The sequence below is a fragment of the Moschus berezovskii genome, chromosome 9 (assembly GCF_049115385.1).
Source record: "Moschus berezovskii isolate FMDL1 chromosome 9, NW_MosBer_1.0, whole genome shotgun sequence".
Taxonomy (NCBI): Eukaryota; Metazoa; Chordata; class Mammalia; order Artiodactyla; family Moschidae; genus Moschus; species Moschus berezovskii.
In genome coordinates, this window is record NC_142468.1 from 69,363,819 (window position 1) to 69,376,505 (window position 12,687).

General features: G+C 39.7%; 1 protein-coding gene across 1 annotated transcript in view; it reads left to right on the forward strand.

Moving 5' to 3' along the window:
* Positions 1-12,687, forward strand: part of LOC129562364 (fibrous sheath-interacting protein 1) — an 88,075-nt gene that overhangs the window by 7,806 nt on the left and 67,582 nt on the right. The window contains exon 3 of the mRNA XM_088839810.1: positions 10,515-10,698. Coding sequence (XP_088695936.1) covers positions 10,515-10,698 — 184 coding nt within the window. The remainder of the gene's footprint in view (positions 1-10,514; positions 10,699-12,687) is intronic.

The following is a 12,687-nucleotide window of genomic DNA, read 5'->3' on the forward strand; positions in this document are numbered from 1 at the left end:
TAATTGGGCGAAACTAACACATGTTCAGTGGAAACAGTGTCAGACTTTATATTTTGGGGCTCCAAAATCACTGCAGATGCTGATTACAGCCAGGAAATTAAAAGACGCTTACTCCTTGGAAGGAAAGTTATGACCAACCTAGATAGCATATTAAAAAGCAGAGACATTACTTTGCCAACAAAGGTCCGTCTAGTCAAGGCTATGGTTTTTCCTGTGGTCATGTTTGGATGTGAGAGTTGGACTGTGAAGAAAGCTGATCACCGAAGAGTTGATGCTTTTGAACTGTGGTGCTGGAGAAGACTCTTGAGAGTCCCTTGGACTGCAAGGAGATCCAACCAGTCCATTCTAAAGGAGATCAATCCTGGGTGTTCATTGGAAGGACTGATGCTAAAGCTGAAACTCCAATACTTTGGCCACCTCATGTGACGAGTTGACTCGCTGGAAAAGAGTGTGATGCTGGGAAGGATTGGGGGTGGGAGGAGACGGGGACGACCGAGAATGAGATGGCTGGATGGCATCACCGACTCGATGGACATGAGTTTGAGTGAACTCCGGGAGTTGGTGATGGACTGGGAAGCCTGGCTTGCTGTGATTCATGGGGTCGCAAAGAGTCGGACACGATTGAGCGACTGAACTGAACTGACTGAACACATATTCAGAATCCAGCCTGCAAGCAGCTTTGTAAAATACAGTTTCTAGCTTAACTCTTATGTTTTGTTTCATCTAATCCTGCATCATTACTGTGTGTTAACTCTTACAGCATTGTAATAATTCTTGATATCTGATGAGATTGGTCTCCCCGTCATATTATTCTCTAGGACTGTCCTGCTGCTACTGCTAAGTCACTTCACTTGTGTCCGACTCTGTGTGACCCCACAGACGGAAGCCCACCAGGCTCCCCCGTCCCTGGGATTCTCCAGGCAAGAACACTGGAGTGGGTTGCCATTTCCTTCTCTAATGTGTGAAAGTGAAAAGTGAAAGTGAAGTCGCTCAGTCATGTCCGACCCATAGCGACCCCCGGACTGCAGCCTACCAGGCTCCTCCATCCATGGGATTTTCTAGGCAAGAGTACTGGAGTGGCTTGCCATTGCCTTCTCCGAGGACTGTCCTAGGTATAGGCTTTTCGTTGTTTTTATATTTTATAACAGTTTTCAAGTTCTATGAAAAATACTATTGAGGTTTTGATTGAAATTGCTTTGAATTTATATATTAATTTGGAGAGAATTTCTAATTTTATGATAGTAAATCTTCCCATCTATTTACATAGTATCTCATTGACTCCTTTGCTTCTAATTTAGACATTTTACATACTGTGAAATTCACGCTTCTAATTTAAACATTTTAACATACTGTGAAATTCACTCTTTTTTGGTGTTTAATTCTGAGTTTGGCACGTGTGTGGAGTGATATTATCACAATCACAATATAGAACAGTTCCATCATTACCTCTCAAAAATGCCCTCATGCTATCCTCTCATAAACAGTCTCTCCTACTCTTAATCCCTGGAAACTCTGGATCTGTTTTCTGTCCCTATAGTTTTTCCTTTTCAAGAAGGTCATATGAATGAGGTTAAAGAAAAAATGTGGCTTTTGAGTCTGGCTTTTGTTTGCTGGCACAATGCGTTTGAGATTCACCCATGTTGATGTTTGTTCACTCACATCTTTTTATTGCTTAGCAGTGTTCCATTGTGTGGGTAAACCACAGTTTGCTTATTCATTCCCCAGGTGAGGAACATTTGGGTAGTTTGCAGATTTTGGTGATTATAAATAAAGCTGCTGTAAATATTTGCATACATACAATAAGTATAAAGTAGTATCTCATTGAGGGTGTAACTGGAATTTCCCTGATAACTAATAATGTGTTTTTATGTGCTTATTTACAATTCACCTATCTTTTTTGGAAAGTTTATGTTCAAAAGACTCTATCTAGAATACATAAAGAACTCTGAAAAGTCAACAGTAAGTAAATAGTCTTTTGTCAGATATATGATTTGCAAATATTTTCTCCTAGTCTGTAGCTTGGTTTTTCTTCTTTTAACTGTGTCTTTCTTAAAGAGCATTTAACATTTTAAGTGCAATTCATCATGCTTTTTTCTTTTGAGAGTTGTGTTTTTTGGTTGTATCTAAGAATCCTTTGTCTAACCCAAGTTCCCAAAGATTTTTTCCTGTTTTTTCTTCTGAAAGTTTTATAGTTTTATATTTTGCATTTAGATACTTGCCTCTTTTGTTGCCAGTGAGAAGGCTTTTATAAGCCCAGTATTCATTCCAGTGTGGGTTGTCTAGTTTAGATATTTTTCTCTGGCCACTTTATTTTTTTCCCCTTGTTTTTGATATCTAATTACTCCCCTAGGTATGGACTTATTTAATTTGTCTTTCTGAAGACTAATACTACTTCAATGTAAGGATATGTGTTTTTTATTTTTTTTTAAAAAACTTCTTGCTAAGTCACTTCAGTCATGTCCGACTCTGTGCAACTCCATAGACGGCAGCCTACCAGGGTCCTCCGTCCATGGGATTTTCCAGGCAAGAGTACTGGAGTGGGTTGCTATTGCCTTCTCCAATAAAAAAAATCTTAGCCACTGTATTTTCATATTTCAATATGTTTTGAAATTTGCCTGCATTTCTTTTTTCTATTTTGACATCCTGGAAGTCTAATAAAATTTCTGTTGAACCTTTCTCTTTATGTCTGTTAAATTTTTTAAAAAAAATTTCATTTATTTCTCTGTGCATCATGCTGGGGAATTTTTAAGATATATTTCTTGAAATTCTTTCTAATACTATGTCAAATCTGTTCTTTAATCTCAGTTCAGTTCAGTTCAGTCGCTCAGTCGTGTCTGACTATTTGCCACCCCATGAATCACAGCATGCCAGGCCTCCCTGTCCATCACCAACTCCTGGAGTTCACTCAAACTCATGTCCATCGAGTCGGTGATGCCATCCAGCCATCTCATTCTCTGTCGTCCCCCGTCTCCTCCCGCCCCCAATCCCTCCCAGCATCAGAGTCTTTTCCAGTGAGTCAACTTGTCGCATGAGGTGGCCAAAGTATTGGAGTTTCAGCTTTAGCATCAGTCCTTCCAATGAACACCCAGGATTGATCTCCTTGAGAATGGACTGGTTGGATCTCCTTGCAGTCCAAGGGACTCTTAAGAATCTTCTCCAGCGCCACAGTTCAAAAGTATCAATTCTTTGGCGATCAGCTTTCTTCAAAGTCCAACTCTTTTTAATCTTAGTGATATATTTTTAACTTCTTGAAGTTCTTTGTCGTTTATTTTCAAATGTATCTTAATCTTTTTGTGTTATTTGGATTCTTTTTCAGACTCATTAGAACTATTTATCTTTATCAGCTTTTTATAATAGTATCTTAAGTTCTTTTGTTTATTCTGAATCTTGCTTATTATGAGGGCTTCCCTGGTAGCTCAGTTGGTAAAGTATCTGCCTGCAATGCAGGAGACCCCTGTTCGATTCCTCGGTTGGGAAGATCTACTGGAGTGGGATAGGCCCACTCCAGTGTTTCTGGGTTTCCCTTGTGGTTCAGCTGATAAGGAATCCCCCTGCAATGTGGGATCCCAGGGTTGGGAAGATCCCCTGGAGAACGAAAAGGCTACCCACTTCAGTATTCTGGCCTGGAGAATTCTTAAAAAGAATACATTATTCTTTTTGTGTTATTTGGATTCTTTCTTAATACTCATTAAAATATTTATCTTTATCAGATTTTTATAGTAATATCTTAAGTTCTTTTGTTTATTCTGACTCTTGCTTGCTGTTGGTCATGTATTCATGGCTTTTGAAATTTGGGATTGTAAGTTTTAATTTTGGAAAATTTATGGAGCCTGATTTGAAGCTGTACCTTCCAGAGCAAATTTCTGTTTGCTTCTACCAAATGGCTCAGAGATACCACTGGCATGAATTTTTTTTTTTTTTTGGCTAATTTTTCATCTTGAAGCATTCCACAGCACATGAATAATATTAATTGGAATTCAAACCCACGTAAAACATGACCCCATGGTTGCACATTCTCAGGTAAGACTGTTTCTCCCTTGGAACACAGACATGTTTTTTTTGTTTGTATCGTGTGCTTTTGGATAGATATATTTTTCTAGTCTGCACTGTTACTGAGGAGGCACCTTTTAAAGGGATCCAGCTTCATGAAGCAGGAGAGGGAAGGGTCTTCTCCATCCTGTCTTGCATGAGCCCAAGTCCTAGTCTCCTAGCTCTGTGTAGGTGGTAAAGCCCAAGGCCATGGCTTTCTGAGGCCAGCATATTTTTCTTTTACCTCTCCTGCAGGAGACATAAGAGACACAGGTTCAGTCCCTGAGTTGGGAAGGTCCTCTGGAAGAGGGCATGGCAATGCACTCCAGTATTCTTGCCTGGAGAATCCCGTGGACAGAGGAGCCTGGTGGGCTGCAGTCCATAGGGTCGCAAAGAATCAGACATGACTGAAGCAACTTAACACACACACACTGTGCTCCCACCCAGCCCCCACCAGGGATCTGCTTTAAGGATTTGCAAGGTTCCTATTTCAGTTTGGTTGTTGTTGTTGTCTCTAAGTTGTGTCTGACTCTTGCAACCCCATAGACTGCAGTACGCTAGGCTTTCTTGTCCTTCACCATCTCCCAGAGTTCAAACTCACGTCCATTGAGTTGGTGATGCCATCCAGCTATCTCATCCTCTGTCATCCCCTTCTCCTCCTGCCTTCAATCTTTCTCAGCATCATCGTCTTTTCCAGTGTGTCAGCTCTGCATCAGGTGGTTAAAGTGTTGGAGCTCCAGGTTCAGCACCAGTCCTTCCAATGAATATTCAGGGTTGATATCTTTTAGGATTGACTGTTTTGATCTTCTTGCTGTCCAAGGGACCCTCAAGAGTCTTCTCCAGCACCACAATTCCAAAGCATTAATTATTTGGTGCTCAGCCTTCTTTACTGAGAAAAGCATAGCTTTGACTGTATGGGCCTTAGTTGGTGAAGTGATGTCTCTGCTTTTTAATATGTTGTCTAAGTTTTGTCATAGCTTTTTTCCCAGGGAGCAAGTGTCTTTTAATTTCATGGCTGCAGTCACTGTCTGCATTGGAGCACTGATTTTGGAGCCCAAGAAAATAAAAGTTTGTCACTGTTTCCATCTTTTCCCCATTTATTTGCCATGAAGTGATGAAACCCGATGCCGTGAACTTATCTTTTTGAATGTTGAGTTTTAAGCCAGATTTTTCACTCTCCTCTTTCACCTTCATCTAAAGTCTCATTAGTTCCTCTCTGCTTTCTGCCATTAGGGTGGTGTCATCTTCATATCTGGGGTTGCTGATATTTTCTCCTGGCAATCTTGATTCCAGCTTGTGATTCATCTAGTCTGGCATTTTGCATGATTTACTCTGCCTATAAGTTAAATAATCAGGGTGACAATATATAGCCTTGACGTAATCCTTTCCCAATTTTGAACCAGCCCACTGTTCCATGTCTGGTTCTAACTGTTGCTTCTTGACCTGCATACAGGTTTCTCAGCTTTTAGTTTCCTTTTAATTTCTGTTGACTGGCAATTTCCCCAGTATCCTTGTGAACTTAGAACTATTCATTTCTAAGTAGATGGAAGGTTTCAGTTTGTTCAGTTTTCCATATAGCCCAAACTGGAATCTAAAGCAATTTTAGATTCCAATAGCCTCAAACAATTTTAGACTCTTTAGTCTCAAGCTTACTGATTATAAACCTAAACTTTGGAGTTATGGGTTCAAAATAGGCTCTGCTGACCACATTTTATGTGATTTGAGGAAAATTATTAATATTTCGACTCTCTGTGTCAGTTTCCTAATCTGTTCAAAGGTGTAATAATACTGTCCACCTCTTAGGCATGTTTTAGGGATAAAATGAGTGAAATATCTACAATTTTTAGAAGTGACTAGCACCTAGTAAGTACTCAATACGTCTCAGCTAATTGGCTTTAATTCTTTAACCTAATTGGTCAGTCCTTCCTATGTTATTTTTCATGGGATTCAGTGTAAAGTCAGACACATAGTAGCTCATCACATAACTGTGTTTAACAAATTTAGAATGAAATTTTTACCATTAATTTTAGAGTAGCAAAGGATTAGTATTTCTGCTTACATATTCCTGGGTGATGATTTGTTTTTAAAGCAGCAACTTCACAGTATTGATGCACATGTTTTAAAATATAGCTTAATATTACCTCATTCAAAATTTATTTAAGAGAAATATATCAGCAATTAATTCTAGGCATACTTTACTTGAACGCACTAAGCTAAAGGTCAAAACAAACTCTAGCATTTTTATTAACCAACGAGGACTTTGATACTTATATCAAAGGCAAGACTGTAAAAGTTGTGATTTGTCTTAATCAAGTTCATGGACAATCAGTAAGGTTCATCTGGGGTTGGGGTAGAAAATCCACATGTATGCTGCATGTTGACTGCTGACTGCAAATGATTCAGTGTCTGTTAAGAACTTTTACATTGTTAGAATAATAAATCCTAGTATTTTGATTAGTTTTATTGCTCATTTATCTTTTATTAATTTCTTGCAAAAATTTCTGAGTGGCAGAAAATCAATTTAAAATGCTAGAGGTTTTTTTTTTTTTTTTTTTGCCACATGGTGTATAGCTTTTGGGATCTAGTTTCCCCATCAGGGATTAAAGCCGTGTCCCCTCTAGTGGAAGCATGAATTCTTAACCACTGGACTGCCAGGAAGTCCCTAAAATGCTAGAATTTTAACGAAATTTCTATAGTAATGGTATAGTTCTCATTCTTAGAATTTTGGTTTATTGTTGCTTCTGAATATTTTTCTTGAAAGAGCCAATTGTTGCAACTGGTGTAAAAATCTCATGGCTTTCAGGTAGGGATCTAATTGTTTGGAAGTGTTTTTATAGAATATCTACCTTTCCTGGGACTAACATGGAGGTGAAGTAGGGGACATGGAGCAATGAAAAGTGGAGACTGAATGTGGCTTTGAGAATGAAGAAATAAGAAAAAGCAAACAGGCCACAGGGTAGACAATCAGAAGGTTTGGGAATAGAGAGGCCAGTGGGCAGTGGGATGGGGAGATGGTTGGTGCTAGTGGAGTGGGAAACTGTGGATAAAACTGTGAAATGGGAAGTATTTGCCTTTTGTTCTGTTTTATGTCTTTTGTCTAATTTTTCCTGCTCATTCTAAGTGTCAGGATCATATGGGATGACACAAGTGAAAGATCTTTGTGTATCCTGAAATATGGTATCTGAGTAGTTGCTAATATCTAGTTATGTGGCTGCTGCTAAGTTGCTTCAGTCGTGTCCGACTCTGTGCGACCCCATAGATGGCAGCCCACCAGGCTTCCCCGTCCCTGGGATTCTCCAGGCAACAACACTGGAGTGGGTTGCCATTTCCTTCTCCAATGCATGAAAGGGAAAAGTGAAAACGAAGTCGCTCAGTCGTGTCCGACTCAGCGACCCCATGGACTGCAGCCTACCAGGCTCCTCCACCCATGGGATTTTCCAGGCAAGAGTACTGGAGTGGGTTGCCATTGCCTTCTCCACTAGTTATGTTCAGTTCAGTCGCTCAGTCGTGTCCGACTCTCTGCGACCCCATGAATCACAGCATGCCAGGCCTCCCTGTCTATCACCAACTTCCGGAGTTCACTCAAACTCATGTCCACAGAGTCGGTGGTGCCATCCAGCCATCTCATTCTCTGTCATCCCCTTCTCCTCCTGCCTCCAACCTTTCCCAGCATCAGAGTCAGTGAGTTACACCTGTATAAAAACCCATTCTCAGGGAAAGGTCAGCTCGATTCATTTATGCCAAGATATAAATTACTGACAGGGCTCATGTGACTTCTCCTAGCAATTTCAGCATTTTCACGAAACTGTGCAGCCTTAAGAATTTACTGGATATTATGGAATTTTAGGATTTACCTGGCCTTTCACAGAAGAATATTTTTGAACAGGAAACCCTCTTTAACACTTCCAAGATCACATAAAGTAAGCGTTTTGCTTATTATAAATTGGGTCTCTACTAGTTTCAATCCATAATGTACCTGTTTTCTTCTCTTTTAAACTGGGGCAGTAATACCTATCCCAGAGGGTTGTTGTGGGACGTGACTGAGGCAGTGTGTGTAAAGCAGTCAGCACAGGACCTGGCCAGTAGTAATTCCTCAGTAAATGTCAGATATGATTTTTATACTACTGACTCAGCTCGGTTCTCCTGGGGTTATGTCCTAGTTCAGGTGAAGAGAGATGCTTGTGCAGTCGTGTAAGCAATTAAACCCTGGCAGATTAATTCTCAGCACCACCCGCCTTCTGTCCTGGAGATTCACAAGGGGACCCAGATTGCAGTGATGAAGTGTAGACCATGAGCATAAAAGCCTCCAACGGCTGAGTCCTGCAGAGCTGGAGCAGACATTCCCTCTGTTGGAGGGGAAAGGTATGTCTCCACTCTCCCTGAGGTTTTTCCTCTCTTGTGGGCTGTGTTAATTTCCAAGGTGACTTTTACTGCCAAGCACAGCCTTCAAGCCCTGTGATCCTTGTTTTTGCTTCGTGCAGCCATGGATATCTTTTCCTGTTCTCTCTCAGGAAAACACAGCTGCACCAAACTGGTGTCTTCACCAGTTTTTAGCAAATGAACTTTGCTAAAATGGAAAGAGAAACCAAAATGAAATAGAAAAGCTGTGACTAGTACAGGAGTAAATGATTAACCAAAGTACATGGTTCTGATTTGAACTCCATTAGAAGCACACTGTCGGAGAAGGGAATGGCAAGCCACTCCAGTACTCTTGCCTAGAAAATCCCGTGGATGGAGGAGCCTGGTAGGCTTCAGTCCATGGGGTCGCTAAGGGTCGGACACGACTGAGCAACTTCACTTTCACTTTTCACTTTCATACATTGGAGAAGGAAATGGCAACCCACTCCAGTTTTCTTGCCTGGAGAATCCCAGGGACGGGGAGAGCCTGGTGGGCTGCCGTCTATGGGGTCGCACAGAGTCGGACACGACTGAAGTGACTTAGCAGCAGCAGCAGAAGCACACTGTGATTCAGACTATTCACTTTGCAGCTGTTCAATAGCCACATGTGACCAGTGACTACTATGTTGATTAGCCCTGCTCTAGACCCTTGACTCTCCATCTGAGAGTAAGCTCAGGCAGCAGGGACCATCTTGCCTCATCCTCAGAGCTTGATAGAGACAGATTCTCTTTGGGACTGATTCTTCTCTATTATTGCTAGAAAGTGCTGGAGAGTGGTGCATATTTGGTGCAAATGTTATTAAATTCAATTGTGTATGTAAATTGTATTTTATCAAGTGTTATATTAGTAGAATGATTTAACACGACTGTATGATGCATGTCCTTCAGTTCAGTTCAGTTCAGTTGCTCAGTCGTGTGCGACTCTTTGCGACCCCATGAATCACAGCACGCCAGGCCTCGCTGTCCATCACCAACTCCTGGAGTTCACTCAAACTCACGTCCACGAGTCGGTGATGCCATCCAGCCATCTCATCCTCTGTTGTCCCCTTCTCCTTCTGCCCCTAATCCCTCCCAGCATCAGAGTCTTTTCCAGTGCGTCAACTCGTCGCATAAGATGGCCAAAGTATCGGAGTTTCAGCTTTAGCATCAGTCCTTCCAATGAACACCCAGGATTGATCTCCTTTAGAAAGGACTTGTTGGATCTCCTTGCAGTCCAAGGGACTCTTAAGAGTCTTCTCCAGCACCACAGTTCAAAAGCATCAATTCTTCGGCTATCAGCTTTCTTCACAGTCCAACTCTCACATCCATACATGACCACGGAAAAACCATAGCCTTGACTAGATGGACCTCTGTTGGCAAAGTAATGTCTCTGCTTTTTAAAATGCTATCAAGGTTGGTCATAACTTTCCTTCCAAGGAGTAAGCGTCTTTTAATTTCATGGCTGCAATCAGCATCCACAGTGATTTTGGAGCCCAAAAAAACAAAGTCTGACACTGTTTCCACTGTTTCTCCATCCATTTCCCATGAAGTGATGGGACCAGATGCCTGATATTAGTTTTCTGAATGTTGAGCTTTAAGCCAACTTTTTCACTTTCCTCTTTCACTTTCATCAAGAGGCTTTTGAATTCCTCTTCACTTTCTGCCATAAGGGTAGTGTCATCTGCATATCTGAGGTTATTGATATTTCTCCCGGCAATCTTGATTCCAGCTTGTGCTTCTTCCAGCCCAGCGTTTCTCACGATGTGCTCTGCATATGAGTTAAATAAGCAGGGTGACAATCTACAGCCTTGACGTACTCCTTTTCCTATTTGGAGCCAGTCTGTTGTTCCATTTCTAGTTCTAACTGTTGCTTGCTGACCTGCATACAGGTTTCTCAAGAGGCAGGTCAGGTGGTCTGGTATTCCTATTTCTTTCAGAATGTTCCACAGTTTATTGTGATCCACACAGTCAAAGGCTTTGGCATAGTCAATAAAGCAGAAATAGATGTTTTTCTGCATGTCCTTACATATATTTGAGTTAAAATAGTCTAGAAATTTAAAATAAAAAACATTATTTTTGAAAACTATCTCTTTGGAAATAATTTTTAGGTTGATACTGCAATCAATTTGAACTCTGGTAAAGAAGGCCACGCAGAAAGCAATAATACAGAGGAAAGCAGAAACAGTAATGATAATAAAGGGGAAAGCTACTCTGAGAAAATAAAATTGCCTGAAGAGGGGTCAGATGAAGATTTGAACTTGGGTGAACATCAGATAGTCCCTGAATGTTCAGGTAGGATAATTACTTGGTAATTAGCTAATGATAATTATGGATGCTCTAGTTAAAATATTAGAATTACATATGTTTTTTATTATTTATTTTTATTATGTAGAAATAATAAGATACATTTTTTTGTGAGCTAACAAATCCCCAAGTTTTTATTTATAAGAATATTAAGAGTTCTTAAGTACATGTAGAAATGTAATAAAATATATCATATACTAAAATTGTTACTGTAATCATTTTAATCAAGTAGGAAGTATTTCTGTATTTTGTGACATGATTTATTTATCTCTTTGAAAATTGTATGATAAAATGTATCCTGTAATATATAAATGCCTTTTAAGGGATAATCCCATTTAATTTTAATAACTTCTGGATTTCAAAAGCTCCTTTTTTCCCATGGTTATTAATACTGGTCAAAGTGAATTAGGACAGCAGTTCTCAAAACATGGGCTGCAGAGCCCTGGACTCTGAGGCCCTTTTAGGAACTCTGCAAAGTAAAAACTAGTTTCATCGTAATACTGATATATCAGTAATATAATTCATTATAATACTGAAATGATTGTTTGCTTTTTTGCCCATTGAATGGTTTCACTGATGGTACAAAAGCAATGATGGGTAAAATTGCTGGTGCTTTGGCATAAATCAGGACAATGAATGGCATCAAAGTGTACTAACAGTCATTGTGTTCTTTAAAGCCTGGCATAGGCGGAAGAAAGAGCCGATGTCACTAAAGAATGTTCTTGATGGAGCAGTAAAAATTTTAAATTCTAATTAATCTTGACCTTTGAGTACACATCTTTTTTATATCCTATGTGGTAAATTGGGAGGTACATATAAAGCAGTTCTGCTGTATGCCAAAATGTGGAGGTTGTGTTGAGGAAAAGTGTGTGGTAATTTGAGAGTTGACCTGGTCATTTTTTAATGGGACTCCATTTTCACTTGAAGGAATAAGTGGCAGACAAACTATTATTGTTCAGACTTAAGTATCTGGCAGACATTTTTGTAAAAAATGAAATGGATCTGTTAATTCAGAAAAACAACTGACAATTTTTTGTCAATGATAAAATTTGAGCTTTCAAGTAAAAACTTAGAATCTTAGAAAATTTGTATATATCAATATGATCTTTACAACTTCCTAGTACTTAGACTTTTCTGATGAAAATTGGTGGTAATATTAACAAATGTGATTTGTTGATATTGTATATTGAAATGTGTTAATATTTGGAAGGTTTGAATAATTCAGTGAACCACTGGTTTCCAAATAACCAATGTAGGATAAAAGATCCATTTAACATGAAAAATAGATCCATGGGTTTATGGAATAACTAGGGTTACAGATTTCACATTATAACTAACCTGTAAGAAACTACCTCTTGTCCAGTTTTGATATTAGTATTAAAGAAGAATATCCACCATTATCTGAAAAGGGTATTTCTCCTCCCCTTTCCAACTACTGTGTAAGGCCAAATTTTCTTTATATACTTTAACTGAAGCAACAGATTACAGTAGATTGACTTTGAAGCAGGTACGCGAATCCAGCTGTCTTCTATTAATCCAGATACTAAAGATTGAAAATATCACTATTCTTCTCAACAGTTTTTTTGGAAAATATAGCTATAGTGTTATATTTGTGTTAAATGTAATAAGTAATGCCGTGTTTATTATTTAAAAATGAATATATATTTATAATGTCCTTCAATTTTGACTTCTAATAATTGTAATTATCCATAGACATAACTCACATAAACAAAAGTTACTTTGGGTTCTCCCTAATTTATAAACTATAAAGGAGAGCCGAGCTTGTAGTGATGGCCTCCCCAGCCTGAACCTGAGGCGTGATGAGTTCTTCTCTTTCTGGCTCCAACCTGTGGGCTCCAATGAGGCAGGGGCTGCTCAGCTCAGGCCCTCTCCACTCAGGCCTTGACTAGTCCATCAGACTGGCTGGCTCCCCCTGCACAAAGAGCCAGGTGGGAGCTCCACTCCAGGGGCACCAGC